Raw genomic sequence first — 24,702 nt, 5'->3', positions numbered from 1 at the left:
TAATTAAGAATTTTTACTTTTCACCAAATGCTTGTCCGCGCACTTGCCCATGCACGGTGGCAAGAAACAACTACCTTGCGCACATTTATTCAGCATCCAGGATGTACAAGGAATTTGACCTCTGGAACTGATGGATCTGCAGAAAAGAGGCCCTCAGCGAAGGCAACTCCCGATGAGTCGACAGTCTTACCGTTTCTGCAGCACCCGCTCGGTGTGAAGGAGAAACCTTCGCCTGTCCTGAAAACATGGGCGGACACAAGGGAGGAGTTGATGAATCAGGAGACGCGCCTGGCACAAAGAGAACATCTGTGAGTTGTCTACAATTGATTTGATTTGGAGTTGTTTTGACTGCTTGCAAGGGTGAAAGAAGCCACCAAGGGCTATTTTACTGACCTCAATGCAACGAGGAGGCACGGTGGTAAGACGTGGATAGCACCTAATGTGATGATCCGCGAGGACGTATGTTCCATAATTTTTCACGATGGCAAGGAGACTGACAACGTACCCAGAAAGCACTTTATTTCCCCAACATTGTCGGATCAAGCTTGGATACGAAATCTAAGAAACATACCTCCAGCATGTGTGAAGGTCATATCTCCGTTATATCTATGTTGTCCACAAGGATGTCAGAGGTACGTTCGTATCTCCTTAACTTTTTTGCAGCGCTCAGTATACTTAGATACACGTGAATGGTTTCACGACACCAACAAATGAGAGGTATCTCTCGAACCCCCTGTACCGATATGTCCAGATAAACTTGCAAGAAAACCTTCTAAAGTCCTTTCTCGTATCGCTATTTCTTTCATCAATAGCGAAGTCGGTCCCCCAAGAACTACATTCGACATACTTGGTGTCGAGTCAAAACATGGAGTTCGTGCGCGAGCACCTTGGTATGGTAAACAAACACATCGGGTACGTTTACCTTGTGGATGACAACCTCAAGGTTAGATGGGCTGGCTGCGCAGATGCCAAGGTAGAGGAAACGAATGCACTTGAGCAATGTACGGGAGTACTGTTAAGCAGGCTAGACAAGAAAAGATCTGCCAAAGCTCCACGATAGTTCTATGATAGTACCACGCAAGCAAATCGTGTCAAGCACTTATTCGTAGTTTAAATTACAGCATGTCTTGACTGACTTATAAATTTGTTTGTTGGAGATTTTCTTCTACAAGCCAGAAAGTTGTTTGTCCGTGTTGGCTACGTGTCCTGTTGTGACGAAATCCTTTCCAACACTTGCTGCGACTTACAATTCTCAAGTCGATCGAATCTCACGTCCATGGCTTCTCCTTCTCAGCAACTTCCCCCTGGTTGGACAGCGGAATGGTACTAGATTTGTTAGTTTTGATTTTCTGCACTTTTATTGACGAAAACTTGTAGGGATCCTACTAGCCAGAGATATCTTTTTATCCGTGCGTGACCTGCATGAACATTGGGATTGACCAATATCTTTCCTTGCAGAGGCATCGACTGGACGCAGCCAATGGGAAATACCGACACCCCCAGCTCAACCGATAGACCACGCACCGTCAGTGTCACCTCCCCCATCCACAACCCATCACGGTAGGCGTCGCCAATACGCAGCCGGGCAGACCCAAGCGTACTACGGCGCGGGCGATGCCCTTGGTGACCAGTATGGCGCACTTGGTGTACCACAGCAGCAGCAACCTGCAGCTACTACTCAGCTCTTTACTCCAGGACTCGCGGCAGAGGGCGGTTTCGCAGGTCAGCAGCAAGTCCCGCAAGCATCGTACTACGCACCCCAACAGGAGCCCCAGTACATCAATGCTCCTGGGTTTGGCCAGGAACCAACGTATCATCCACCCAATGCGCCAATCCACCATCTCACGGATCAATTCGGGCAGATGGGGATGGGGCAGAAACCGTTACATCTTACCACTACCAATCTACTTACGTCGCCACCAGACCCTCGTGAGCTGGTTCGCCCTCCTCCCGAGATTAGGTTGCCTGCGAACGCCTGCATCACGACATCACCGTACGCGAATGCGGATCCATCATACCAGCGGTGCACCGTCAATGCCATTCCGACCACATCTTCGATGCTGAACAAGTCCAAAATTCCGTTAGGTTTGGTGATCACTCCCTACCGAACGCTGAAAGAGGGCGAGCCACCAGTGCCTGTTGTGACTGACACGGTGATTGCGCGATGCAGACGGTGCAGGACGTATATAAACCCTTATGTTCAATTTATCGACAACGGCAATCGGTGAGTTTGATATACATTGGATATTAATTGGCAGGCTAACCTATTAACAATCATAGTTGGCGGTGTTGTATGTGCAGTATGTCGAACGAGGTTCCTCAGCTCTTCGACTGGGACCAGATACGGAATCAGCCTGGAGACCGATGGGCTAGAGACGAACTGAACCACTCCGTCGTCGAATTTGTTGCGCCCACGGAGTACATGGTCCGCCCACCACAGCCGGCTGTGTATGTGATTCTTATTGACGTGAGCCATACCGCCGTGCAGTCGGGTAAGTCATCACGGTCGGTGAAGTACCAGCTTCGTAATATCTTCCTATAGGTATGGTGGCAACGGCGACACGTACTATACTTGAGAATCTTGATCGCATACCCAACGAGGACGAGCGCACTAAGGTTGCCATTATCGCTTATGACATTTCTCTTTATTTCTTCTCCATGCCAGTTCGTACTTTCTGATCCTCTGAGATCTCGTACTAATTTGTTTTTGTTGTAGCCTGGGACGACGGAATCAACGATGCTCGTCGTTTCGGACGTTGACGACGTCTTCTTGCCGAAACCTACTGACCTCCTCATAAACTTGACGGAAGCGCGTCAGTCGCTGGAGTCGCTCCTTGGCAGAATCAATGACATGTTCCAGGATAATCACACTGTTGGAAGTGCCATGGGCCCCGCATTACAAGCTGGCTTTAAGCTGATGGTCAGTTGCTGAATAGAAAGGCATTGCAGTTTTTGAATTGTTTCTAGGCTCCTATTGGTGGCAAGATCATGGTACTTTCATCCTCTTTGCCAAATATTGGCGCTGGTTCCCTCAAAAATCGTGAAGATCTCAAAATTTTGGGCACATCCAAAGTAAGCTTCCGATCATGTTGCCGATTACATCTTAGCTGATGAATCCTTTACAGGAATCAGGTTTATTGCAAGCTGCTTCACCCTTCTACAAGACATTCGCCATTGAGTGCTCGCGTGCTCAGGTGTCGGTGGACATGTTCCTATTCAGCGCTGCATACCAGGACGTTGCCAGTCTCGGTTCGTGACTCCCCATCATTCTCCTCACTCCGAGCCCACCTAATGTATTTCAATAGCTTGCCTCCCACACTATACTTCTGGCCAAACCTACTTCTATCCTGCATTCAATGCTGCTCGGTCCGAGGATGCCATTAAATTCGCGCACGAGTTTGGCGAGGTTCTCGCGATGCCTATTATGTTAGAAGCCGTTATGCGTGTCCGTGCTTCGAAAGGTAAGGGATCATTTTACGTTGCCGTAATCAATGCTCATCAATGCAATCAAGGTTTGCGCATGGCTTCGTTCCACGGAAACTTCTTCGTCCGCTCTACTGACCTTCTGGCCATGCCCGCCGTGCCCACCGATCAGTCTTACGCCATTGAGATCCAGATCGAGGACACTCTTACACAACCATTTGTGGTTATGCAGACTGCAGTTTTACACACAACGTGTCACGGGGAAAGGCGTATTCGTGTCATTACACTTGCGTTGCCCACAACTAGCAGCCTTACGGAGGTTTTTGCATCTGCTGACCAAGTGGCAATCACAACCCTGCTAGCGAACAAAGCCGTAGAGCGCTCGCTTACCCACAAGCTAGAGGATGCCCGTGATGCAGTGCATCAGCGGCTGGTGGAGATCTTATCCAGTTACAAGAGCAGCATGACATCCGCAGGTGCAGGCGCCAATGCGCAACTAGCGATCTCGGAGAACCTGAGAATGCTGCCTGTGTTGGTTCTTGGGCTGCTGAAGAATGTGAGTTCGTCACATTGCTTGTTCACGAGTGACCTGACCCGCTCTGTTACACAGGTCGGTATCCGTCAAAGCGCGCAAATTCCTCCCGATCTCAGGGCCTATGCCCAGGCTCTGCTGACCACCCTACCTTCTCAAACCCTCATCCCGTACATTCATCCCACGTTCTTTTCACTGCACAATATGGCACCTGAAGTAGGTTGAGTTGGGATATTCGAGTTAAATATTTCACTAACACTATTTTCAGGCTGGAACGGTGGGTGAGCAAGGTGTGATTTTGCCAACCCCTTTGCCCCTCACTTCGGAACGGCTGGAGAGACATGGTTTGTACCTGATTGAGGATGGTCAGACAGTATTCTTGTGGGTAGGCCGTGATGCTGTACCACAACTCGTAATGGACGTTTTCAACCTTCCGAATTACGAAGTGCTACGTGGCGGCAAGGTGGGCATCCTGTTGTTTTGCGAGGTGCTTTCTCCATGTTACTGATCAACCCCTTACTATTAGACGACACTTCCTGTTCTTGACAACGACTTCTCACAGCGGGTCAACGCCATCATTCAGAAAACCCGCGAGATGCGCAGAGGCGTTTACTATCCTCATCTCTACGTCGTCAAGGAAGACGGCGAGCCCCCTTTGCGGCTCTGGGCCCTCAGCTGTCTCATTCAAGATCGTGCTGATGTTTTACCGAGCTATCAACAGTTCATTGGACAACTCAAGGACAAGGTTAATGGAGCCAATAATTACTGAGCCTGCATCCTCTGCGCGAAAGCTGTTAGGCCAAATTCGGACGAAACGGGTGTCTGGACCGAGATTACGCGCTTTCCCTTACTTTACTATACGGAGTTGTAGAAATGATATGTGCAGACTGAGATAAAGCTATTTTTGCTTCGCTTTGTAGGCATCACGTAAAAGTTTTCAAGATCTGCCCCGTACGCGTGAAGTTTGTCCGATGGACACAGTACTGAAGAGTGGGTCATCTGATTTAAGATGGAAAGGAGTCACACTCAAGTTACTGGCAGTTATCGTTGTGTGCTCCTTAAGCAGCGCATTTCAAGCCTACCATGTCACGGTCACGTCTGGGTTCGCGTTTCTAGTTTTCTGGCCCGTGTCGTGAACGGTTAATAATTAACAGGCCAAAACCGTCAAGTTCAGGTCAATTATAGAGCCCCATCAGTGAAGTGGTCTGACTTGGAACTGACTTCGGATACGAGGAGTACCGATCAAGGTCGAAATTACATGCTCATTATTTTTGAGTATGTAAAGGAGCGGACCACTTGTCCGACACTCCAATTGACCTGGTCTCATAAGAAGTTAGCGTATATAATGTACGCAGTGTGAGTCTTATCCTTTCCCTCCCATTTTCTCTTCTCAAAATGACTCTTTCACCAGTCACGACTGACCCCGTTTTGACCCCAGACAAGGCGAATCTCGCCCCTGGGGCCACAGAGTCGATATGCCGAGTATCGCCTAAGCCGCCCTGCAAGCTTGATCTTACGGAGAGCGTTACGGTAGATGCCATTGAGCTTTCGCCCGTGACTCCAATAGACAAACATGACTATGACTCGGAAAGTCCATCAGTACTTTCAGCCAGGTCCAGAACACAAAGAACGCGGGAGAAAATTCAATTTGTGACATTGTGTTGGTTTGTCTATCTGGAGGGCTGGAATGATGGATCGAATGGCCCGCTGTTGCCAAGGATTCAAAAAGTTTATGGGGTACGTTTTTTTTTGTATTTTGTACCGCAACTACTTATTGACATGTTTTTCTAGGTTGGATATGCTGTTGTATCTCTTATTTTTATTTGCGCTTGCGTGGTCAGTTTGCACACGAGATTCTAGACGGATCATGATTCTGATCATGTGTGGGCTAAACAGGGATTTATCACGGGCGCCGTGTTTAATGTGATCCTTGCCGAGAAGCTAGGATTCGGAAAAGTACGTCCATACAGACTAGTGTACGTTTCATGTGACGATCCTAACTTCTTGTAAGGTGATGGTACTAGGTACTGCTCTCTGACATCGGGGGCCGCATGATTCTCAATTTCTCGCACTGCAGGCTCCCTATGTCAAGTCTTGGCATACTGTATCGAGTCCACGGGGCCCCCCTTTCTCGTGTTTGTATTTGCGTATTTCATTAACGGAATTGGAATAGCTCTACAGGCAGGTAAATTTGTTTATCATCGTTCATCTTTACTAACTCGTGAACAGAATGCAAATTCAGTCGGCTATGTTGCATGCCTCAAAGAAAATGCAGAAGCGAAGATGGGCGTTTTCATGGCAGGTATGCATCAGGCATTTTTATGCAGGTCATTCGCCTGGCTCACTCTTGAATTATGTAGTATATGGTAATTTGACCAGCAATTCTTTTTCGTAAAGTCGATGTTCACAACTCATAGGGGCCGGAGCACTCTCATCCCCTTTGGTTGCCACCCAATTTTCACACCTACCTCATTGGAATCTACATTTCCTGACATCTCTTGGAATTGCGATCACCAATACAATCGCCTTGATCGTAGTCTTCCGGCTGAAGCCCCAGGCAGGTGAGGACAATGTGCATGCCACGTTTGTACTTGATTGCTGACATCAGTTACGCGCATTCTCCAGAGTGTCTTTCCGAGATAGGCATCGTGGACTCGGATAACAATGCAAGCGAGCACAGTCATCTCAGGCAGATATTCGGGAACAAAGACGTCCATCTTCTGGCAGCATTCACTCTACTCTATGTCGGAGCCGAAGTCACTCTTGGCGGTTCGTGACCGTCTACAATGGTTATAATATCTGACGCTCTGAAAAAGGCTGGATTGTCACCTACATTATCGATGTCAGAGGCGGAGGGCCTTCATCTGGTTATACCTCTAGTGGTTTCTTCGGCGGTATGCAATAGCGCGCGTTAGTAGGCTTTGACTTATCCTCCCATTCTCTAGGTCTCATGGTCGGTCGAGTGGCCTTGCTATGGTTGAATGAAAAGGTAGATTGCACGAATGAAGCTGAATGAACATTTTGGCTGATTTGGGACCCAATAGATCGGAGAACGCTTGGCCTTGTTCATCTATGCCGTTCTGGCTATCATGTTAGTGATGAAAGCGTGCTTACTCTATCATCACTGATACATCCATTGTTGGCAGTTTCGAGTTTGTCGTATGGTTCCTCCCGTCTTTGATAGGAGATGCAATCATTGTCTGTGTAATTGGCGTGTTGCTGGGGCCAATGTATCCAATTATGGTGAACCATGCAGGACGCATCCTTCCTCGCCGGATCCTCACTGGTATGTCTCAAACAGTCTCACAAATACTTGTGATTCATAATCTCCCATAGGATCCATTGGTTGGATTGCAGGAGTGGGGCAGGCAGGTTCTGCAATGGTTCCGTTTATGGTGGGTGCCATCGCGCAAACTGCTGGAATGAAAACCCTGCAGCCTGTGTACGTATCATAATAACGACACTAAGAAGGCATGTCATATCTCACATTCTTTTTTTTAGATTGATCGGGATACTGAGTATTATGACTGGGTTATGGGCCCTGGTGTGCTATGGTTCCAGTTCACGTCGTCCCGATTGAATATTGAAGGTTTGAATTTGCGTCCAGGTTGTACATATCTAGAGATTTCATGATAGCGTGATCACTTTGAATGATAGAGTTCAATAGGGGGGTTGGTACAAGGCTGCCGTGTACCCGGACCGGTGTAAATAGAAGTATGTGTACTCGTGGTCTAAGAAGTTAACTTCGGAGTACCATACATCCTGTGGTTTGGTGCTGTCACTGCCGTGTTCCTGTTCTAGTGTTGCTAAGTCCCACGTCTAATCTTCAGCCAGAAAGTTCGAGTGCCCATTGAACCCGATAGCAGGGGGCCATTTTTTTTATATGTTTTGAAATGACTTGCTGTGTTTGATACGTGAATCCATCCGGATGCTGTGAACAACGTGCACATGAGCATTTGAAAGAAAGGTTTGCCATAGCTTTCAGTATTGAGATCGTCGTAAACAGTGGCAACGACAGTGAGTAGTACAAGTTCACGAGAAATGGGACTTGGACGATTTTTGCAAGTCACTGGGTGCGAATTCACGACGTATGCGCGCGCGCGATCATGTGCAATTGAACGTGATGAATATCATAATCGTAACGGTGCTTGCGCACCAAGTCCCCGACTCCTGATTCCGGCCTGCTCGTTCTCAAAATGACATGCACTGCAACGTGTCATCGTATTTCAAGTTGAGGATATATATCGACGTGCTTTGAAGTCTGTAGTGTCTCTCAAATAAAGGACCAGGCTGAAGACGACATTGAATGAGCCAAGGACCAACCTATTCAATTGCTTCAAGAAATTCCTTATCGCAGTGAAAACGAAAAAAAAACAGATGTAGAACTGCCGTCGCGCAGGTTTGGATGTCCGAGAGCGGTGAGATCCATGTAATAAGACTCAGCGCTCAGCTACCGACAAAAGTATGATGGTGAGTATTTGCCGAAAACTGTAGAGCACTCAGCAGCAGATGCCAAGAATAAAGTTAAGAATCTTAGATTCTGTCCAAGTGCACAGCTTTGCACATCGGCTGACGCATGGGAATTCGACAAAGCCCTCCACTAACGTGGGAGTCGGGGAATATTGCCTGCTGGGAAACAATGCAGTAACTTGACAAAGTCGTACAATACATAAAGAGAACGCAAATTCAAACTTTTAATCGGGACGACGTGAACTGGAACCATAGCACACCAGGGCCCATAACCCAGTCATAATACTCAGTATCCCGATCAATCTAAAAAAGAGAATGTGAGATATGACATGCCTTCTTAGTGTCGTTGTTATGATACGTACACAGGCTGCAGGGTTTTCATTCCAGCAGTTTGCGCGATGGCACCCACCATAAACGGAACCATCGCAGAACCTGCCTGCCCCACTCCTGAAATCCAACCAATGGAACCTATGTGCCGGAAATTATGATCACAAGTAATTGTTAGACTGTCTGAGACATACCAGTGAGGATTCGGCGAGGAAGGACGCGTCCTGCATGGGTCACTATAATTGGATACATTGGCCCCAGCAACATGCCAATTACACAGACAACGATTGCATCTCCTATCAAAAACGGGACGAACCATACGATGAACTCGAAACTGACAACAATGTATGTATCAGTGATGATAGAGTAAGCACGCTTCCATCACTAACATGATAATCAGAACGGCATAGATGAACAAGGCCAAGCGTTCTCCGATCTATTGGGTCCCAAATCAGCCAAAATGTTCATTCAGCTTCATTCGTGCAATCTACCCTTTTATTCAACCATAGCAAGGCCACTCGACCGACCATGAGACCTATAGAATGGGAGGATAAGTCAAAGCCTACTAACGCGCGCTGTTGCATACCGCCGAAGAAACCACTAGAAACATAACCAGATGAAGGCCCTCCGCCTCTGACATCAATGATGTAGGTAACAATCCAGCCTTTTTCAGAGCGTCAGATATTATAACCATTGTAGACGGTCACGAACCGCCAAGAGTAACTTCGGCTCCGACATAGAGTAGAGTGAATGCTGCCAGAAGATGGACGTCTTTGTTCCCGAATATCTGCCTGAGATGACTGTGCTCGCTTGCATTGTTATCCGAGTCCACGATGCCTATCTCGGAAAGACACTCTGGAGAATGCGCGTAACTGATGTCAGCAATCAAGTACAAACGTGACATGCACATTGTCCTCACCTGCCTGGGGCTTCAGCCGGAAGACTATGATCAAGGCGATTGTATTGGTGATCGCAATTCCAAGGGATGTCAAGAAATGGAGATTCCAATGAGGTAGGTGTGAAAATTGGGTGGCAACCAAAGGAGATGAGAGTGCTCCGGCCCCTATGAGTTGTGAACATCGACTTTACGAAAAAGAATTGCTGGTCAAATTACCATATACTACATAATTCAAGAGTGAGCTACGCGAATGACGCATAAAAATGCCTGATGCATACCTGCCATGAAGACGCCCATCTTCACTTCTGCATTTTCTTTGAGGCATGCAACATAGCCGACTGAATGTGCATTCTGTTCACGAGTTAGTAAAGATGAACGATGATAAACAAATTTACCTGCCTGTAGAGCTATTCCAATTCCGTTAATGAAATACGCAAATACAAACACGGGAAAGGGGGGCCCCGTAGACTCGATACAGTATGCCAAGACTTGACATAAAGAACCTGGAGTGCGAGAAATTGAGAATCATGCGGCCCCCGATGTCAGCGAGCAGTACCTAGTACCATCACCTTACAAGAAGTCAGGATCGTCACAAAACGTGCAGTCTATATGGGCGTACTTTTCCGAATCCTAGCTTCTCGGCAAGGATCACATTAGACACGGCGCCCGTGATATATCCCTGTTTAGCCCACGCATGATAAGAACTATGACCAGTTTATAGTCTCGTGTACAAACTGACCACGCAAGCGCAAATAAAAATAAGAGATACAACAGCATATCCAACCTAGAAAAACACGTCAATAAGCAGTTGCGGTACAAAATACAAAAAAACGTACCCCATAAACTTTTTGAATCCTGGGCAACAGCGGACCATTCGATCCATCATTCCAGCCCTCCAGATAGTCAAACCAACACAATGTCACAAATTGAATTTTCTCCCGCGTTCTTTGTGTTCTGTACCTGGCTGAAAGTACTGATGGACTTTCCGAGTCATAGTTATGTTTGTCTATTGGAGTCACGGGGGAAAGCTCAATTGCATCTACCGTGACGCTCTCCGTAAGACCAAGGTGACAGGGCGGCTTAGGCGATACTCGGCATATCGATGTGGCCCCAGGGGCGAGATTCGCCTTGTCTGGGGTCAAAACGGGGTCAGTCGTGACTGGTGAAAGAGACATTTCGCGAAGAGAAAATGGGAGGGAAAGGATAAGACTCACGCTGGGTACACTATATACGCTAACTTCTTATGAGACCAGGTCAATTGGAGTGTCGGACAAGTGGTCCGCTCCTGTAGATGATCAAAAATAACGAGCATGTAATTTCGACCTTTGATCGGTGCTCCTCATATCCAAAGTCAGTTCCAAGTCAGACCACTTCACTAATGTGGCTCTATAATTGACCTTAACTTGACGGTTTTGGCCTGTTAATTCTTTACCGTTCACGACAACGTCGGGCCAGAAGACTAGAAACGCGAACCCAGACGTGACCGTGACATGGTAGGCTTGAAATGCGAATTGTTCAGCTCAAGGAGCATAATACCACATGACGATATAAAGCATAAATGCACGGATTATAGACGCGATAGAATGTGGGAGAAGTGTCAAAATATTCATTCTCTGTCACATAGTCACTGCTGGAATTATGCCGGAAGTTACAGACTTTTCTGTAGTTATCACGAGGTTTTCCTGTAGATTATCTTCAGAATTCACAGAATATCTCCCATGGGCTGCAGTATGGACGTACCCTTGCCTCAATCTTATCCTTATGCAGGTGAGTGGCTACAGGTGGCGTGGATGTGGTGCAAGAGAGACTTGAAGGTGGGCGTTGGCCTATCTGGAGGTGTGATGTAGACACGACCAGTGCAGGGTGCTCCTGCAACCACGTCACCAGTAGTCAGAATACTAGAATGGGGAGGAGGGCTTACAGCCAATACAGTGCACACTGTAGTATGAACATTGAGTTCAGTACACAAGATCATGTGATGCGACGCGACACGAATTTGACGTGAATCATGTAGAAGCAAGTTGTAGATTGATCAACTTGAGAAGTCACATGGAAGGCACTAGTAGGTACTGAGTTCTCCAGATGCTCGTGAGATATTCTCAAGGGCTTTCAGCAGCCAATCAGGCGACGAATAAAAGTCCTACCAAAACATAAAACATTAATGTTTGTGGGCCGAGTACTGATGATAACAACGAGTCATCTTACAGCTAAAGTTTGCAACTTGACAGTACGAGTGATTTGAATGAATAAGGAAATTTAAAAAAGAAAAAGTCCCAGACGCGCATTTTCCTGTCAGCGTGCTATTATGCCGTTCCGCGAAATCAGTCGCGACGTGAAACTCGCTGCTATCAACCTTTATGAGCACAACATGCTGTCTCTCGAACAGATTCTTGATTGTGTCGGCTTCTCTGAAAGTACATTTTGGCGTGTTCGCAAACTCTGGCAAGAAACAGATGTTGTTCAACACAACTACGGAGCTGCTGGCCGTCCACGAGCCCTTCACTTTGACGACATAAGCTACCTCATTCGGCTCGTCAACCAGCCTGGTACTGTTTGCCCAGTCGCAGTCGGATTAGAGCTCGTCGCTGTGTCCGAGTTGGACGTTGAAATCTGTGATACACGGGTGATCTGCTTGTTGTTGAAGGTGATGAGATGGGGTGGTCATCCTCGTGATATTTCATAAATATCGTAGGGTATGGATCAGTCGTCACCCTCCGACCATGGCGCAAAATCCACTACCGGTACTACGGCAGCTGTATGTTCGGCCATCTAAACGAGCATGATAAACATTGAATCTCTTGTCCCTTGCAGCATCGAAGTCACGGTTGAACAACGAGAAAAAATTCTTCGTGGCATTGTCACTGGATGAAGTAATGCACTCACGCAGTTGTTTTACTTAACGAGTCGCATTGGAAGCCGACGAGCGAGAAACAGCTTAGCCGTGGCGCAGACTCCTTCCCAACGCTTCGAGTGTAGAGGGGTGGACTGCGAGGGAGCGTGGACTAGACTCGTATCTGAGTAGTCGTGTTATGGTTAGAGTTGTAGTAATGACCGTACGGCATTTGCCTTGGTCACCGGTTTGATGCTGGGATTGAATTTTACACCTGAGTTATGAGTCACACATAGTAGACCTTCTGACTTCGGCAATCATCATGATTTATTGGCCCTCAAGCTTTCAAGGCCTCACAGACCGGCAGTCCGCTCCTCTACACTCGAAGCAGCGGTGGGAAAGAGCTTGAGTTTTGCGACAACGTGTTTCTGGCATTGCACTAATATTAGTAGTAAGTTTTACACTTGTTTACGTACTGACTTATAAACTCGTTATCAACAATCAGTTGCTAGTTTGACGCTCACCCGCATGATCAAGCCTCCAGACCTTTGCGGGCCCCACGGCTTGTAATTCTTCACTCGTAGCTCTTCTCAGGCAATGTAATATCCTTTAGAGGAATATTGAAACAGAGTCCTATATCAGTCCTCCTCTGCTGCTTACTCGAACGCACTTCAAATTTCGTTTCCCAGTCATAACCTTGGATCCAAAGAGCATTCATAGGCCGCGGTTCACGTATACGACCTCAAAACTCATCATGCAGGCGACGACAATCAGTGAAGGTCATGCGGTTTTACACCACCCCACAATTGGCTCTCAGCACAATCTTAAAGAAAGCGACAAACACAATGAAGGAGTTGAAATGCGAGTGGGGTCGTCTGCAAGTGATTCAGGAGCGGCGTCTGTCTCTGACATGAAAGCCCAAACGAAACGTCAACGGCTGCGCGCACGGGTGCAATTTGCGACAGTTTGTGGGTCTATGTACCTTGCTGGATGGAATGACGGGACGACTGGTCCATTGCTCCCCCGGATACAGGAAGTGTATGACGTGGGTTGTTTCAAACACCCGCAGTTTTCTTTCAAGTTTACCTCCTATCGTCTTGACAGTTGAATTTCACTATTGTATCCCTGATATTCGTGTTCGCATGTGTTGTAAGATTTCATTGCAGCCTGCCAGACCGATAAATCTGAGTTGCTTGACAGGGCTTCCTATCTGGAGCATTTGCAAACCTATATCTGAATGGCAGATTCGGTTTCGGGAAAGTAAGTTCATCTTCGATGTTTTTTTTACGGTCTCTGAGGTACACTCCGTGGTCTAGGTGATTGTATTAGGTGAGGGCGGATCATTGAAAGCAGAGGCCATGATCGCCTAATCATTGCTCAGGATCTGCGTGTCAAGTTATAGCGTACGCCATAGAGGCGGGTGCCTTGCCATTTCCTGCATTCGTGCTAGGTTACGCCATCAATGGCTTTGGAATGGCTCTACAGGTAAGTTACACCAATGCAATGGATTCTACGGTTCCTGATGGACCTGAAATTAGGACGCACAATCGAATGGTTATGTGGCCAGTCTCAAGGATAGTCCCGAGGTGAAAATGGGGATCCTCCATGCAGTAAGTGTGTCATCTTGTCTGTGAACTCTCGATTTATCTTGCCATTCAAAGGTATACGGTACGTTACACCTATTCCATGGTGATGCGACGTGATCCATGTTCCTTTTTCACTTTTTAGGTGCTGGCGCTTTGTCGTCCCCTTTAGTAGCAACGCAATTTGCCCAGCTTTCGCATTGGTCATTTCACTACCTGTGCAGCCTTGGTGTTGCGTTCATAAACATCGTATCGTTGATTGTAGTCTTTGGGCTGAAAACACAGGATGGTATGACAAGCATTCATAGTATTAAGAAGATCGCTGACCATCTCACAGAGTGCCTCGCTCAGATTGGACAGCCAGCAGGCGAAAAGGGAACAAGTGAAAAGAGCCAGTTCAGGCAGATATTGCGGCTCAGAGAAGTGCACCTCCTCGCCTTCTTCATTTTAATATATGTAGGAGTGGAGGTCACTATGGGTGGTAAGTATACAATTTAAGTGGAGAAAATGCTCACTCAGAATACTACTCTAGGGTGGATGGTGACGTACATCATCGACGTGCGCGGAGGAGGTCCAAGTTCGGGATATATATCATCAGGGTTTTTTGGAGGTAAGCTTTTCCGGGTATGCCAGGGGTTCGAGTTTCACTTGTAAATAGGTCTCATGATCGGCCGTGTCGGTCTTCTGTGGGTGAACAAAAAGGCAAGTCCCTATCCCGTTCTTAGCATGCAACATAGATCTCAAAGATCACAGGTTGGGGAACGTCGTGTTTTGTTCATTTATGCTATCCTCGCAATTGGGCTACAACTAGTAGTATGGCTAGTACCTTCGCTCATTGGTGCAGGCGTTGCGGTCTCCATAATTGGAGTAATTTTGGGGCCGATGTATCCCATCGCTATGAATCACACAGTACGAATCCTCCCTGAGTGGCTCGTCACAGGTAATTTTGTGTTTAGTAGCACGAGTATGGTCAACTGAAACCTGAATGTAGGGTCGATTGGTTGGATAGCAGGCTTCGGGCAAGCAGGTTCTGCGCTCTTACCATTCCTAACTGGTGCCATTGCATCGGGGGCGGGAATCAAGAGTTTACAGCCATTGTCAGTATTCTTTATAGTTCTGCCCGTGCTTAATAAACTGATCGTTGGTGGCACAAAAGTCTCGTTTCGATGATGGCGTTCATGACTGTCTTATGGGCTTTAGTGCCGAGAACTGCTAGGAGAACTGAATGATAGATTCTCCGTTAGCTATAGGGGTTGAAATTTGGCAATAGATTCATCTAACGACCTCATTGTGGACCCCTTGCCGGGATGTAACTGAATTCTTTCACCTATTTGCCCAGACTCCAACCACCTTCATCCTAGTACAGCCACCTTTGTCTTAGATAATCGAGTTGAGTAGTAATCACACCGTGACATTGTGTCGATTTTCCTCCGAGGTCTACGACCATTTACATTTAATTCGAAGTCACAGAGACATCAAGTTGACTGCTCATTCATATGTTAACCTCTGTCCTACTCAAGGCTTCCCATTTGATCCGCCCAACAGTCATCAGAGACTAGAGTCAATCATCACCCGGGAATCAGCAAGAACTTGACAAGTCGTCTCAAATTCAATTCATTGGCTCGTGTCATTTAAGCTCCACTCGGTCACGCAAGAAATGATTCTACAGCTTGCAGCATTGCGCCAGTGATCTACCCATGTGAACGGGGACATTAGTGCTTGGTCACGACCATTATGGCTCAAAATTCAATCGGTTGGTTCGTGTCATAGACCAGTGCATCGAGGGTAAAACAACTTCAAGTTGGCTGGTTGACTTGAAAATTCATCTTTCCGTCACAAGGTTAAGTAAACCCTCCCCTACCAGATTTACGAAAATGATTGTAACTGTTAACTATATATAGTTAATCATGATTCATGACTGTTCACTGGACTGCCAGTTCAGTGATGACCACGTCATTTCTTGCAGTTGGTCAGCCTCCCGTGTCTTGCGCTCGGATCTCGACCCTTCCACCAACCCATCAGCAATCAATTCTAGACCCGCGAGGTAGTCCAAGTCATCAAGGTCTGCTGCGAGGAGAGAAATCCATACAAAATGATGTTTGCAACTCATCGGCGAGAGCAGCGTCGAGTCCGTGTTCAGGACAGGTATGCATATATGCATGTTCTCGATGAACACCATATGTCATGTTTTTCATTGTTCTCAATAGGGACAAATACCAGGTCATCGTATTTCTGCCGACTTCCACTAAGCACCCTCAACCTACTGCCGGCAATTGCCGCTTGGCAATTCACTGGCAGAATGCCGCCATTCTGCCAACACTAAGGTCCACCTGCAGGTTGGGTTACGGGTTGGGCCACGGGTTGACACGTACCCCTGCGATAATGCTCTAACCGGGTGGGTACGGATACGCCTCTGAAAATTTTGGTACCCAGTGGGTTGGGTGCAGGTATGAACCGGGTCGACCCATGTCACGCCCTATGAAAAGGAAGATTGAAACGTCCTTTATCAGTACTTTCTCTGTTCCTTCCTCGGACACACTTAACCTTCAACTTTCGTTTCCGAGTCATAACCTGGGATCCAAGAACAAACACCCTTAGGCCGTGGTTCACATATTCGTTTTCAGAACTCATTATGCAGATGACGACGATCAGTGAAGGTCATACGGTTTCGCACCATCCCACAATTGGTCCTCATCACAAATTTGAAGAGAGTGACAAACACAATGAAATGCAAGTGGAGTCGTCTGCAAGTGATTCAAGAGCAGCCTCTGTCTTTGACATGAAAGCCCAAACGAAACCTCAGCGGCTGCGCGCGCGAGTGCAATTTGCAACAGTTTGTGGGGCGATGTACCTAGCTGGATGGAATGATGGGACGACTGGTCCATTGCTCCCTCGGATACAGAAAGTGTATGACGTAGGTTGTTACAAACACCCGCAGTTCTCTTTTACCTCCTATCGCCCTGACAGCTGAATTTTGCTGTCGTATCCCTGATATTCGTGTTCGCATGTGTTGTGAGATTCCATTGCAGCCTGCAAGATTCGCCAATGAACCTGAATTATTCGGTAGGGCTTCCTATCTGGAGCGTTTGCAAACCTTTATCTAGACGGGAGATTCGGTTTTGGGAAGGTAAGTTTATCTTCGATGATATTTTTACGATCTCTGAGGCACGCTCCGTGGTCTAGGTGATCGTGATAGGTGAAGGCGGATTATTGAAAGCAAAGGTCACAATCGCCTTATCATTGCTCAGGATCTGCGTGTCAAGTTATAGCGTACGCCATAGAGGCGGCTGCTTTGCCATTTCCTGCATTCGTGCTGGGTTACGTTATCAATGGCTTTGGAATGGCTCTACAGGTAAGTTACACAAGTGCAATAGATTCTACGGCCCTGATGGACCCTGAACTCAGGACGCACAATCGAATGGTTTTGTAGCCAGTCTCAAGGATAACCCAGAGGTGAAAATGGGGATCCTCCATGCGGTAAGTGTTATCTTGTCCGTGAACTCTCATTTTATCTTGCTGTTAAAAGGTATACGGTACGTCATATCTCTTCCATGGCGATGCAACGTGATGGATATTCCTATTTTCACTTTTCAGGCGGTGGTGCTTTGTCGTCCCCTTTAGTAGCAACGCAATTTGCCCAGCTTTCGCATTGGTCATTTCACTACCTGTGCAGCCTTGGTGTTGCGTTCATAAACACTGTACTGTTGATTGCAGTCTTTAGGCTGAAAACACAGGATGGTATGACAAGCATTCATAGTATTAAGAAGATCGCTGACCATCTCACAGAGTGCCTCGCTCAGATTGGACAACCACCAGGGGAAAAGGGGACAAGTGAGAAGAGCCAGTTTAGCCAGATATTGCGGCTCAGAGCAGTGCACATCCTCGCCTTCTTCATTTTGACATTGGTAGGAGTGGAGGTCACTGTGGGTGGTAAGTATACAACTCAAATGGAGAAGGCGCTCGCTCAGAATACTACTCCAGGGTGGATGGTGACGTACATAATCGACGTGCGCGGAGGAGGTCCAAGTTCGGGATACATATCATCAGGTTTTTGGGGAGGTAAGCTTTTCTGGTTATGCTAGGGACTCGACTGTTTATTTTTCAACAGGTCTCATGGTTGGCCGTGTCACTCTTCTGTGGGTAAACAAAAAGGCAAGTTCCTATCCTGTTTACGGCATGCAACATAGATACCAAAGATCACAGGTTGGGGAACGTCGTGTTTTGTTTATTTACGCCATCCTCGCAATTGGGCTACAACTAGTAGTATGGCTGGTGCCTTCGCTCATCGGTGGTGGTGTTGCGGCCTCCCTAATTGGAGTAATTTTGGGGCCGATGTATCCCATCGCTATGAATCACACAGTACGAATCCTCCCTGAGTGGCTCATCACAGGTAAATTCGTGTTCAGTAGCACAAGCATAGTCAACTGAAACCTGAATGTAGGGTCTATTGGTTGGATAGCAGGCTTCGGGCAAGCAGGTTCTGCGCTCTTGCCATTCTTAACCGGTGCCATTGCATCGAAGACCGGAATCAAGAGTTTACAGCCATTGTGAGTGTTCCCTATAGTTGTGTATGTGCTTAATAAACTGATCATTGGTGGCACAAAAGTCTCGTTTCAATGATGGCGTTCCTGACCGTTTTATGGGCTTTAGTGCCGACAACTGCAAGGAGAACTGAATGATATATGGTCCGTTAGCTATGTCTTGTGGATGGTTTGGCATGTGGTAGTAGATCTATTTAATGACCTCGTTATGACACCCCTCAGGCTAAGTTCAGTGAATTCTTGCAAGTTTCACCTCTCTGCCCAATGTTCACAAAACGTAAGCACTGGGCTTACCATTTTGTCGAAAGGTTGGTGTAAAAAAAATGACCGTCCTTGTCCGAAGGGAGATTAAATTCATGATTCGATCGTGCTCGACCAAAACGACAGACTAGGTAAATTGGCATAAAAGCACGACTTGAAATTATCGCACTATTGCATACCGCAAAGGGTGCTGGTGAGTCACGTTCCACCACATCTAAATGCATGTGCATGGCAAAATTACCTTCGCCGACCCAGGGTTAGTTAACCAATACATGATGAATATAGCGATTGATAAGGAAGGCATGGTAATACTAAAAGTTTGAAGTCGACTGCACTCAAACACACGACAGCAATCTCAACCCTTGACGGTTTTTCTTCTTGAGCTACTGCGTGTCGCAGTGGCCGAGCCAGTACCCGTCGTCGAATTTCGCGTGCTTTTCCTAGGTTTGGTTGCCTTCACAGAAGGCGGTGACGGTTCTGGCGACACGGAAAGCACTGATGAAGTCGTCGACAACCTGGACGATCGGCGCGCAGGCGTCTTTTCGTCCTTCACAGGTTTGACTTTGATTGAGGTGCTCGTTCGGGTTTTACGAGCCGTACGTGGCGGCGGCAGGGGAGTGATATCATCTTCGTCCCGGTCTTCATCATCATCAAGTAAAGAGCCAGGTATGGTCTGTGCGAGAGCAGGGCCCTTGATATTATCTTTCCAGGAACTAACGGGTTTGCGTCGAGGACTAGGTGAACGCGCGCGAGGCTGAGGCCGACGGGCACCGCGATGTCGCGGAACAGCGCTTTTGAGAGGGGAACAAGCATCACTTTCGTCCTCGTCCTCATCATAAAATGCGCCTGGAGGTGCACGTTTCTTGGTTTCCACCTGCTTAGACGCGGGTGCACGAGTGCGTTGTTCAGGTGAGTTCTTGTTACCAAACACGGAGAAGCCGAGCTCAGGCTCATCATCCATGTCATCCGGCATGCTACTGACGTCGCCATCTTCATGGATGATGAAGGCATTATCGTCATCAGATTCCATGCTGATGTCGTCTGCCCTGTGAGAATGAGGCCGTGTGGGCACGTCTTCTGTGGGAAGTGCACGGCTCGTTCCAGTCGATACTGGTGGAGGTTTGTAGAATGCATTCGGTGCCTGTTTGGCACTGCCAGTTTTCTCAAACAGTGATGTAGTTGGCGCGCTGGATGCGTAGGTAGTCTTTGACAAGGCAGTGCTATGCGCGAATTTGATCCCAGATTGGCCCACGAGGGGTACAGGCGGCGCAGCAACAGGTTTGCGCAATGGAAGCTGACCAAATGGTGATACAGCGGGTGGCTTTTGGGGTGGCGAGGGGAGGAAACTCCCTGAAATGGACCCAGCGAGTGATGGTTTTGGCTCAAACCGACCAGAACTAGAGAAACTGGTATGCCTGTCAGGGATTCGGGGTGTAAGACTGTTCGGTCTACTAGGGGAAGCCCCATTCAAAGAACTTGCGGATGGAATCTCCTCCCATGACATGCTGAGATCACCTAGAGGTGCTCTAGGTTTCGGAGGCGCGGTTTTCGCTGCCTGAGGGGTCGGGGCAGGAGCTAACGTACTTGGCTGGTTAAGTAAACCCTCCATCATTGTTCTTTCCACAAATGTCATATTCCCCAAGATGTCATCCATTATCTTCTTTCTCTCTCGCCCGACTTTCACACCCTCTGCACCAGCAGACCCTACGGTAGAAAACTGGCGGTCCAGTTGGATGGCTGCCAAATATTCTCCACTTTGGACGAGTCGGACGCAGACAAGGTCTTGCACGATGGCAATAGAAGCGGCTGGGATGTCATGCGGTGGCTTAAGAGCATATGCATGGAGCAGAGACTGTTCCGGAGGGGATAGAGGAAATGCTACGAGCTGTGCCAACGGTCCAGAGCGTGGCTTGGCTATTAAAAACACAATATTAACAAGGTCACAAGGAATATTGGTCGGTTTACGCACGCGAAAGACACCACTCTAAGAGCTTATTGAGTAGACGCGTACGCGTGTCAGAGGAATCAGGAAAAGTACGTTGAAACTGCCACGCGTCCCAAAGACTTGAGTTAGCCAGTGCAAGCGCGTACATATCAATGTCGTCGGGTTCCATGAGCGGAGGCTTGGCGGTCCGAACGTATTTCACGATGAGTGGGGACGGATCCTCGGACAATGAAAGCGCCTGCATAATTTTGGAGGCGTAGTCCCTGTTTAGTCTCGCATCTGAAAGTATTGAAACTGCTTTCTAAACCACTCCTCATAAGATTCAAGGAAGCCATGATACCAGATATGACGACATACCTCAACGTGGATGCCAGTGTCCAGATGCCAATATGCATCTGCAAGGGACACAAACTGTGGTGGGATACACCTTTCCTCCGCATAAGTAGCCTCTCGTCCGTCTTGAAACCACTTCAGGAGGATATATACCAGACAATCTTTCTTCAAGCTGTCATAACTCGAGCCATTGATGACATCCAGTAGCCTACGGAGTGAATGTAGGTCTGTAGGTGGATAAAGCATGTCTGGTTGACGAATGCCACCGCGTATGAGCAGAACGTCAAAAATTAGGACATCAGCCATCTGCGCGCGTCGGGATTCTATTTCTGCAGATCTGGTGGTGGTCCAAGGAAATTGATGTGGCGTCCCGAAAAGCAGGAGCCAGTTTTGGACCATATTGCTATCATCCTGAGGAAGTACAAGTCAGTTCAAACAAGGCTACGCATCGCGCTTAAGGATGATACTCACGACGTCCATGCTACTTGTGATGAACACGCCCGACCACTTCATCACGCCTTTCAACAAAACATTGCTGATGTAATCAATTACGATAAACAGAAAATTAACCCCTGAAATGAGCCTGGCTGCATTCGTGACACTATAAATATACAGTAACCAGTATATCCTTATTGCCATCCTAATTCTGCACAAAATGATCTATGTGGGTACCTCCAAATCCTTACTTTTTTCCCTGGAGCTTGTGGTGCATCACCCTTGAATCTGAGATAGTAAATCCAACTGTGATTCAACTGATACGCCTTTGATGGATGCCAGGACCTTTGGATTATGGGGCAGCTGCTTGGCCTTCAGGAATTCGAGGATACGACGCAGCTCAAAATCATGAACCGAGAACTGGCAGCGGCTCAGCGGAGGGATCGCAAGGCACAGAAAAGGTTGAGTCATCAATACTACGTGGTGTCTTAGTTGGCAACCACAAACCCGAAGCTGCTAAGGAAGAGTACCTACCTTACATGAAAAAATGGATGAGTAGGATGCGGGAGTGGTTCTCCCCCGCTGTCATTCTTCGCACCTTCATTCAGAATGTCATACCAGATATTACCACAATTATCGGACTAACAATGCCGACTCAACACGACTTGACAGGTTTGACGAGGTATGACATGCATCACACTACACATGATGAAGTGAATTCAAGCTCAGGAAAATAGTTTGGCTTAATTTGTCATACAGGCTGTTCGTCACAGCCTGGTATCCTCCACACTTAGCATATACGGCAACTTCGGCAAGACTACACTTCCCAGAGGTTAACGGCCGTCACCGCATGCGTTCAGGGATTCGGTTGGCTGGTGACCAAAAACTTCCGGTTAGTCATCAAATGTATATCACACAAACACAAGACAGGCAAAGTACATCACCGTGCAGTAGTCTGTTGCCCTCCTGTCTTCTGTGCAAGACGATCTACAAGGGGTGCATCAGCCGCATCCGCAGCAGCCACCTCTAACTTATTTGTTCCCTCTTTCCGCAGAGTCCGCACATCCCCTTTAAATCCAAGGTAGTAAACACGAGAAAGCTCTCCTCCAACCGACTCACGCTAATACGTATTCAGTTGATCGATTTCGTCATAAGGGTGAGCAACACTCACAAAGTACAAGCTTAACGAATGAACGCTGGAAAACGCTGCAACTTTCAGAGGATATTCAACCACTGCCGTCTCACCCTCCAAGAGACTAATGTTTAAATGCGGTTGTATGCTTTCAGCGTCACTGAAATCGATGATATTGGGGTAATTCGCGTAGACCCTGAGGTGGCGGGGTGTAGTTTCACCTCTGCCTGTACGTATGATGGCTGTGTGATGCAGACTCATCAAGTTTAAACGAGCATCAATCACCTAATTTGAGTATAATAGACTTAACGCGCACGTTCTGTGCGAAGGGCACATGTATGATCATCTGCGGAAAGTGATCATTAATCAAAGCGAATCTCTTCCCAGAGACGCAGCTCACTTGGTCGTCTACACCGGAATCTGCATATACAGTGGTATCCTCACGCTCACTCCATGGCTTTATAACAGCTTTGGCTTGCTCTGGTATTGCCAGGTTGAGCCCGTGTACGCTTGATAGCATTTCGTCAAAGTCAGATATCTTTGCTAAATATCCCACCGTGATAAGTCAGCAAGTGCTTACTTCGCTCTATCGATTAGCGGAAACAGGCTCGACAGGTCTGTTCCGCTGAGATCTGCAGCTAGGGAGTTATTTCCTTCCATTACCGGTACGTCGTGGTCAAAGTATCGACGAAACTTGAAATATCACGGAACACTAACGCGTCGTCCTAAATCGACACAAACCAAATAGGGACAAACAACTCGGGACGCCTTCGAAATTTCTACTTCAAACGCGTGAAAAGCAAATGTACAGACTTGCAAGAGCCAGCGCCTCCGTGTTTCGACGGCCTCCAACTTATTCCCGCGTATTTCTGTGTAGACCATCAACTTCGTCTCTGAGACAGTTATCCACAGGCCCTTCAAATTCCTCGCTACCCAATGAATTGCCAGAATCACAGTTACAAGATGTGGAGGCTATTGAGGAGGAAGAGAGCAATCCTGCTTTTCCGGACGTCATGAAACCAGACCCTATTCACGACGATCTTTTAGCTATGGATTTTGCTCCTACCAAACGCACACCACACGCGAACCGCGTCGTTATACGCAGCGTTTATGAACAGCACGTCAACCAAATGCTAGAAACAGATGGTGCAGAAAAATCAGAGAATGGTGCCGAAGAAGACGATGCTGACGAGGAAGGCGAGGTCTCTCCACTCTCGAACCTCCCTCTCAGCCGGGAAGCTCTCGGCAAGCTGTACAAATTCCAACTCATCTCTCGCCGCATCACACAACAGACAGGGAAGGGAAAAATACACCGGCAATATGCGCTTGTTGTTGTGGGGAATGGGGATGGGTTAGTTGGTTATGGAGAGGGTAAGGACGAAGAACTGCCAAGGGCATCCGACAAGGCATTCGCCGCTGCCGTTCGTAATATGGACTCTGTCGAACGCTTCGAGAAGCGTACAGTGTGGACGGATATAGAAACAAAGCTCGGTTCTACCCACATCATCCTACGGCCTCGTCCCGTTGGCTTTGGATTGCGTTGTAACCCGAACGTGCATCAGGTGCTCAAAGCAGCAGGCATCAAGGATGCCAGTGCAAAAGTATGGGGTAGCCGTAATCCACTCAACGTCATCAAAGCTCTATTCAGGGTGCTGCAGGCTGGGAACGCGCCGCTAGCTATGGGTGATGGTTTCGGAGGGAAGGTCAAGAAGCTTGACAAGGGGTCTGGACTGCGTAACAAGAGCGCTGTAGAACGGGATCGTGGGCGGAAGCTCTTGGATCTCAGGACATACTGATATGGATTGCCGTTAGCTTTCATTCCCGTGTTTTGGCGTCCCTGTTTTGTGGCATTGCTTTCCGCGGAATAAATTGATCGATTCCAGTGTGTTCTTTTCCTCTGCATTCCTAGAGTCCAGCTGGTATGATCGAGACCCGAAGCGATTGTATGGTCAAAATAATGGTAACTTCAGGAAGGCACCCTTAGGCTGACGT

General features: G+C 47.6%; 10 protein-coding genes across 10 annotated transcripts; 7 read left to right on the top strand and 3 right to left on the bottom strand.

Annotated features, from left to right (window-relative positions):
• Nucleotides 1–6: 6 nt before the first annotated feature.
• On the top strand, nucleotides 7–1,177 carry HD556DRAFT_1342002 (ATPase assembly factor ATP10). The gene is made up of 4 exons (XM_041302130.1): nucleotides 7–308; nucleotides 360–459; nucleotides 510–632; nucleotides 680–1,177. The coding sequence occupies exons 1-4, from the start codon at nucleotides 28–30 to the stop codon at nucleotides 1,058–1,060; spliced, it is 885 nt and encodes a 294-aa protein (XP_041164252.1). The 5' UTR covers nucleotides 7–27; the 3' UTR covers nucleotides 1,061–1,177.
• A 99-nt stretch (nucleotides 1,178–1,276) lies between these two features.
• Nucleotides 1,277–4,913, top strand: HD556DRAFT_1505695 (Sec23/Sec24 trunk domain-containing protein; the record flags this gene model as incomplete). Its single annotated transcript, XM_041309030.1, has 13 exons — nucleotides 1,277–1,323; nucleotides 1,378–1,409; nucleotides 1,459–2,224; nucleotides 2,281–2,492; nucleotides 2,543–2,664; nucleotides 2,717–2,920; nucleotides 2,968–3,072; nucleotides 3,126–3,249; nucleotides 3,306–3,461; nucleotides 3,513–3,979; nucleotides 4,034–4,171; nucleotides 4,224–4,418; nucleotides 4,482–4,913. 13 exons carry the CDS (start codon nucleotides 1,277–1,279, stop codon nucleotides 4,722–4,724), a joined length of 2,811 nt encoding a protein of 936 aa, XP_041164251.1. The 3' UTR covers nucleotides 4,725–4,913.
• Nucleotides 4,914–5,350: 437 nt separating this feature from the next.
• Nucleotides 5,351–7,675, top strand: HD556DRAFT_1505631 (MFS general substrate transporter; the record flags this gene model as incomplete). Its single annotated transcript, XM_041309029.1, has 15 exons — nucleotides 5,351–5,692; nucleotides 5,747–5,791; nucleotides 5,852–5,911; nucleotides 5,967–5,979; nucleotides 6,033–6,140; nucleotides 6,198–6,257; nucleotides 6,316–6,321; nucleotides 6,373–6,516; nucleotides 6,581–6,724; nucleotides 6,772–6,849; nucleotides 6,901–6,944; nucleotides 7,000–7,046; nucleotides 7,102–7,241; nucleotides 7,292–7,397; nucleotides 7,457–7,675. The coding sequence occupies 15 exons, from the start codon at nucleotides 5,351–5,353 to the stop codon at nucleotides 7,533–7,535; spliced, it is 1,416 nt and encodes a 471-aa protein (XP_041164250.1). The 3' UTR covers nucleotides 7,536–7,675.
• A 974-nt stretch (nucleotides 7,676–8,649) lies between these two features.
• Nucleotides 8,650–10,825, bottom strand: HD556DRAFT_1439126 (MFS general substrate transporter; the record flags this gene model as incomplete). The annotated part of the gene is made up of 15 exons (XM_041305926.1): nucleotides 8,650–8,728; nucleotides 8,788–8,893; nucleotides 8,947–9,086; nucleotides 9,142–9,188; nucleotides 9,244–9,287; nucleotides 9,339–9,416; nucleotides 9,464–9,607; nucleotides 9,672–9,815; nucleotides 9,867–9,872; nucleotides 9,929–9,988; nucleotides 10,046–10,153; nucleotides 10,207–10,219; nucleotides 10,270–10,329; nucleotides 10,390–10,434; nucleotides 10,487–10,825. The coding sequence occupies 15 exons, from the start codon at nucleotides 10,823–10,825 to the stop codon at nucleotides 8,650–8,652; spliced, it is 1,413 nt and encodes a 470-aa protein (XP_041164249.1).
• Nucleotides 10,826–11,955: 1,130 nt separating this feature from the next.
• HD556DRAFT_1215256 (uncharacterized protein) lies at nucleotides 11,956–12,192 on the top strand (the record flags this gene model as incomplete). Its single annotated transcript, XM_041296664.1, has 1 exon — nucleotides 11,956–12,192. A coding segment is annotated over one exon (237 nt), but the record flags the coding sequence as incomplete, so codon positions are not given.
• Nucleotides 12,193–13,390: 1,198 nt separating this feature from the next.
• On the top strand, nucleotides 13,391–15,292 carry HD556DRAFT_1230259 (major facilitator superfamily domain-containing protein; the record flags this gene model as incomplete). Its single annotated transcript, XM_041297335.1, has 11 exons — nucleotides 13,391–13,525; nucleotides 13,585–13,629; nucleotides 13,681–13,744; nucleotides 13,862–13,965; nucleotides 14,019–14,094; nucleotides 14,209–14,352; nucleotides 14,401–14,544; nucleotides 14,596–14,673; nucleotides 14,722–15,003; nucleotides 15,055–15,160; nucleotides 15,220–15,292. The coding sequence occupies 11 exons, from the start codon at nucleotides 13,391–13,393 to the stop codon at nucleotides 15,290–15,292; spliced, it is 1,251 nt and encodes a 416-aa protein (XP_041164247.1).
• A 1,403-nt stretch (nucleotides 15,293–16,695) lies between these two features.
• Nucleotides 16,696–18,614, top strand: HD556DRAFT_1439124 (MFS general substrate transporter; the record flags this gene model as incomplete). Its single annotated transcript, XM_041305925.1, has 12 exons — nucleotides 16,696–16,977; nucleotides 17,031–17,075; nucleotides 17,131–17,190; nucleotides 17,247–17,259; nucleotides 17,312–17,415; nucleotides 17,469–17,540; nucleotides 17,590–17,596; nucleotides 17,658–17,801; nucleotides 17,850–17,993; nucleotides 18,045–18,122; nucleotides 18,172–18,453; nucleotides 18,505–18,614. 12 exons carry the CDS (start codon nucleotides 16,696–16,698, stop codon nucleotides 18,612–18,614), a joined length of 1,341 nt encoding a protein of 446 aa, XP_041164246.1.
• A 323-nt stretch (nucleotides 18,615–18,937) lies between these two features.
• Nucleotides 18,938–21,662, bottom strand: HD556DRAFT_1534153 (nuclear pore complex assembly-domain-containing protein). Its single transcript, XM_041309559.1, has 4 exons — nucleotides 21,615–21,662; nucleotides 21,168–21,554; nucleotides 20,835–21,111; nucleotides 18,938–20,779 (listed from the first exon to the last, which is right to left on the bottom strand). Exons 1-4 carry the CDS (start codon nucleotides 21,654–21,656, stop codon nucleotides 19,221–19,223), a joined length of 2,265 nt encoding a protein of 754 aa, XP_041164245.1. The 5' UTR covers nucleotides 21,657–21,662; the 3' UTR covers nucleotides 18,938–19,220.
• Nucleotides 21,663–22,518: 856 nt separating this feature from the next.
• On the bottom strand, nucleotides 22,519–23,370 carry HD556DRAFT_1230746 (galactose-binding domain-like protein; the record flags this gene model as incomplete). Its single annotated transcript, XM_041297372.1, has 5 exons — nucleotides 22,519–22,698; nucleotides 22,750–22,937; nucleotides 22,996–23,056; nucleotides 23,111–23,219; nucleotides 23,291–23,370. The coding sequence occupies 5 exons, from the start codon at nucleotides 23,368–23,370 to the stop codon at nucleotides 22,519–22,521; spliced, it is 618 nt and encodes a 205-aa protein (XP_041164244.1).
• A 59-nt stretch (nucleotides 23,371–23,429) lies between these two features.
• HD556DRAFT_1341925 (uncharacterized protein) lies at nucleotides 23,430–24,684 on the top strand. The gene has a single exon (XM_041302129.1). It carries the CDS (start codon nucleotides 23,514–23,516, stop codon nucleotides 24,504–24,506), a length of 993 nt encoding a protein of 330 aa, XP_041164243.1. The 5' UTR covers nucleotides 23,430–23,513; the 3' UTR covers nucleotides 24,507–24,684.
• Nucleotides 24,685–24,702: the final 18 nt, after the last annotated feature.

This window comes from Suillus plorans (assembly GCF_016647745.1).
Source record: "Suillus plorans strain S12 chromosome Unknown HD556scaffold_9, whole genome shotgun sequence".
In the NCBI taxonomy this organism is placed as follows: Eukaryota; Fungi; Basidiomycota; class Agaricomycetes; order Boletales; family Suillaceae; genus Suillus; species Suillus plorans.
This window is presented reverse-complemented; position numbering and strand designations above follow the sequence as displayed.

Excerpts from the sequence above, each read along its gene's own strand:
- HD556DRAFT_1341925 (XM_041302129.1), top strand. The coding sequence starts at position 23,514 with ATGTACAGACTTGCAAGAGCCAGCGCCTCCGTGTTTCGACGGCCTCCA.
- HD556DRAFT_1534153 (XM_041309559.1), bottom strand. The coding sequence starts at position 21,656 with ATGAAGTGGTCGGGCGTGTTCATCACAAGTAGCATGGACGTC. Across the intron at positions 21,555-21,614 it reads TCACAAGTAGCATGGACGTC|GATGATAGCAATATGGTCCA; the intron begins GTGAGTATCATC and ends GTACTTCCTCAG. Across the intron at positions 21,112-21,167 it reads ACACTGGCATCCACGTTGAG|AAAGCAGTTTCAATACTTTC; the intron begins GTATGTCGTCAT and ends GGAGTGGTTTAG.
- HD556DRAFT_1342002 (XM_041302130.1), top strand. The coding sequence starts at position 28 with ATGCTTGTCCGCGCACTTGCCCATGCACGGTGGCAAGAAACAACTACC. Across the intron at positions 309-359 it reads CTGGCACAAAGAGAACATCT|GGTGAAAGAAGCCACCAAGG; the intron begins GTGAGTTGTCTA and ends ACTGCTTGCAAG. Across the intron at positions 633-679 it reads TGTCCACAAGGATGTCAGAG|ATACACGTGAATGGTTTCAC; the intron begins GTACGTTCGTAT and ends CAGTATACTTAG.